General features: G+C 49.7%; 2 protein-coding genes across 2 annotated transcripts; both read left to right on the forward strand.

Annotated features, from left to right (window-relative positions):
• Window positions 1-8: 8 nt before the first annotated feature.
• Window positions 9-863, forward strand: LOC128276908 (carboxypeptidase B-like; the record flags this gene model as incomplete). The annotated part of the gene is made up of 3 exons (XM_053015367.1): window positions 9-34; window positions 101-341; window positions 414-863. Coding segments are annotated over 3 exons (717 nt in total), but the record flags the coding sequence as incomplete, so codon positions are not given.
• A 396-nt stretch (window positions 864-1,259) lies between these two features.
• LOC128276906 (carboxypeptidase B-like) lies at window positions 1,260-2,530 on the forward strand (the record flags this gene model as incomplete). The annotated part of the gene is made up of 4 exons (XM_053015366.1): window positions 1,260-1,347; window positions 1,422-1,631; window positions 1,702-1,980; window positions 2,051-2,530. Coding segments are annotated over exons 1-4 (1,040 nt in total), but the record flags the coding sequence as incomplete, so codon positions are not given.
• Between the last annotated feature and the right edge of the window lie 6 nt (window positions 2,531-2,536).

A 2,536-nucleotide genomic window follows, 5' to 3' on the forward strand; every position in this document is an offset into this window, starting at 1 on the left:
CGTTGGTTTTCATCGATGGCGGTATTCATGCACGGTAGGTCGGATTGTAAGACGCTGTCGAAATACGTCTCTAATGATCCTTGATGGTTTCTTTCTGTAGAGAATGGGTTGCTGTGATGTCGGTTGTGTACTTGATTCACGAATTAGTGGAACATTCGAGCTCTCACGCGGACATGCTGAACAAGGACTGGATCATCATTCCTGTTGCCAACCCTGATGGCTACGAGTTTTCGCACACCAATAACCGATTGTGGCGTAAGAATCGTTTCCCTGCTACAATTCTGTGCACTGGTATCGATTTGAATCGCAACTGGGACTATATGTGGGAATTCTCGAGCAATGTAAGCTAAAACATCTAAGTGGTCAAGACATGTGGAGGCTTTCTGAAATTTTCCTTGTGATCTCTGTTTTAGGCCTGCTCTGAGTCGTACGCAGGAACGAATGCTTTTTCGGAGTTGGAAACTCAAGCTCTGAACCGTGTCATGCAGCAGCACGCACGATATATGGTGCTCTACCTCGCCGTTCACACTCATGGGAATATGATCCTGTACCCCTATGGATACGCCTGGCCTTTCATTCCAGTGTCGAATCAAGCCGCTCATATTGCCCTAGGGGAGTTAGCCCGTGACGCGGTCACCAGCGTCGGTGGGCCACTTTACGTTGTTGGCAATAGTGCCGAGATCCTGTACACCGCCAATGGTTGCAGTGATGACTACGCAGCGGGAGTAATTGGCTCCCGATACGCGTTCACTCTCGAGCTAACTGGAGGTGGACTTACCGGGTTCGATCTGCCTGCTAGCCAGATTATGGCCGTCGCGTCTCAGACATTCCAGATCTTCCACACAATGGCCAACAACGTTTAAACATAGTGTGTGATTTTATATTCAAGTGATGACGGTATGATAAAATGTAAATGCCATGGAGAATAAAATTAAACTCCTTTACTCACTGTAACGGTCCGCACAAACAGCTGATTCCGTTGCTGATAAGTAGCTGCGATACGTGTCGTACAGTTTCTGTCGCTTCTGATAGATCTTAGTGTGTCTTGTAATAATATTGACCCACTAATACGTTACTCATGGTGTGATACGAATGATTGGCTATCGAGAAGGGAGGCGTTTAACCAATCAGGACCATTTGCAATCAATATGTGCTACGACGATAATGATTTGGTTGTGATAAGCTTGCGTCAACGGCTTCACCGGCATGCGAGTTATACTGTGCGCTAACGGCTTCGGATTTCCGCAGTTTAAGTTTGACCGTGGACGAGCATAGAATGAAGTTGCTTGCGGTGTTTGGTGGCTGCTTGGTGGCCTTGGCCTTTGCCAAAGCCGGTTCCTATCACGAGTATGCAAAACTGTTGCTGAAGGCTAAGCGTTTTCCAATCGGTGTGATTTGATTAAAGTCGTTCTAATCCGCAGGTACGAGATGTACACAGTACATCCGGAAACGCAGGATCAGCTATCGGAGCTGCTTCAGTGGCGTTTGAAGGAGGATGTAGACTTTTGGGACGCTCCGAAACTCAATCGACAGGCTCGTGTGATGGTACCTCGGACGAATCGCAAAGTCGTGACGGACTTTCTCGATCGACTCGACGTTGAGTACGATCTTGTGGTGGAAGATGTCCAAGAGTAAGACTAGAGTTTTCGTTAAATCCATTATATCCGTTGCATCGCTGGCTTAATGGTTTAATTTTTCCAGACTCCTGGAGAAGGAGCACCGTCGCAATGCGAACCATCTGCACCGCACCAGACGAGACTCTAACTCGCAGGCAACGATCGACTTCGAGCACTTTTGGACGTTGCAGGAAATCTACGATTATCTGGCGGAGCTGGAGCTGGCGTACAGCGACTTGGTGCGCGTATCGGATGTGGGCACCACGCACGAAGGAAACCCGATCAAGGCCATCACTATCTCGAAGAACGGAGACGTCGATCAAAGTCGCCCGATTGTCTTCATGGACGGAGGCATTCACGCTAGGTATTCGATATCTCTAATAGGTCTCCTCTGACAGATTGCGTTACGTTCAGGGATCTTTTTTTCTCTCCAGAGAATGGGCCGGTGTGATGTCCGTAATGTACATGATCCACGAGTTCGTCGAGCACTCAGACCAGTACGCGGCGCAGTTGGAAAACACGGACTACGTTATCATACCGGTGCTGAACCCGGATGGCTATCGATACACGCACGAGAAAAACCGGCTGTGGCGTAAAAACCGTTTCCCGAACAACGTGCTCTGCTACGGTGTCGACCTGAACCGCAACTTCCCGTTCCAGTGGGACTGGACGACAAATGCGTGCTCAAATACGTTCGCCGGGACCGTGCAATCCTCGCAAAAGGAGACCCAAGCCATGATGGCGCTGCTTGATCAGTACAAGAGTGCCGTCCGTGTTTATCTGGCGGTCCATACGTACGGCGAGATGATCCTGTGGCCTTGGGGCTATGACTTTCTGCACGCACCGAACGGCGAAAATTTACAGCGGCTCGGCGAACAGGCACGCGATGCTCTCGTCGCAGCCGGTGGACCAGAGTACGA

Source organism: Anopheles cruzii, unplaced genomic scaffold, assembly GCF_943734635.1.
Source record: "Anopheles cruzii unplaced genomic scaffold, idAnoCruzAS_RS32_06 scaffold03033_ctg1, whole genome shotgun sequence".
NCBI lineage: Eukaryota > Metazoa > Arthropoda > Insecta > Diptera > Culicidae > Anopheles > Anopheles cruzii.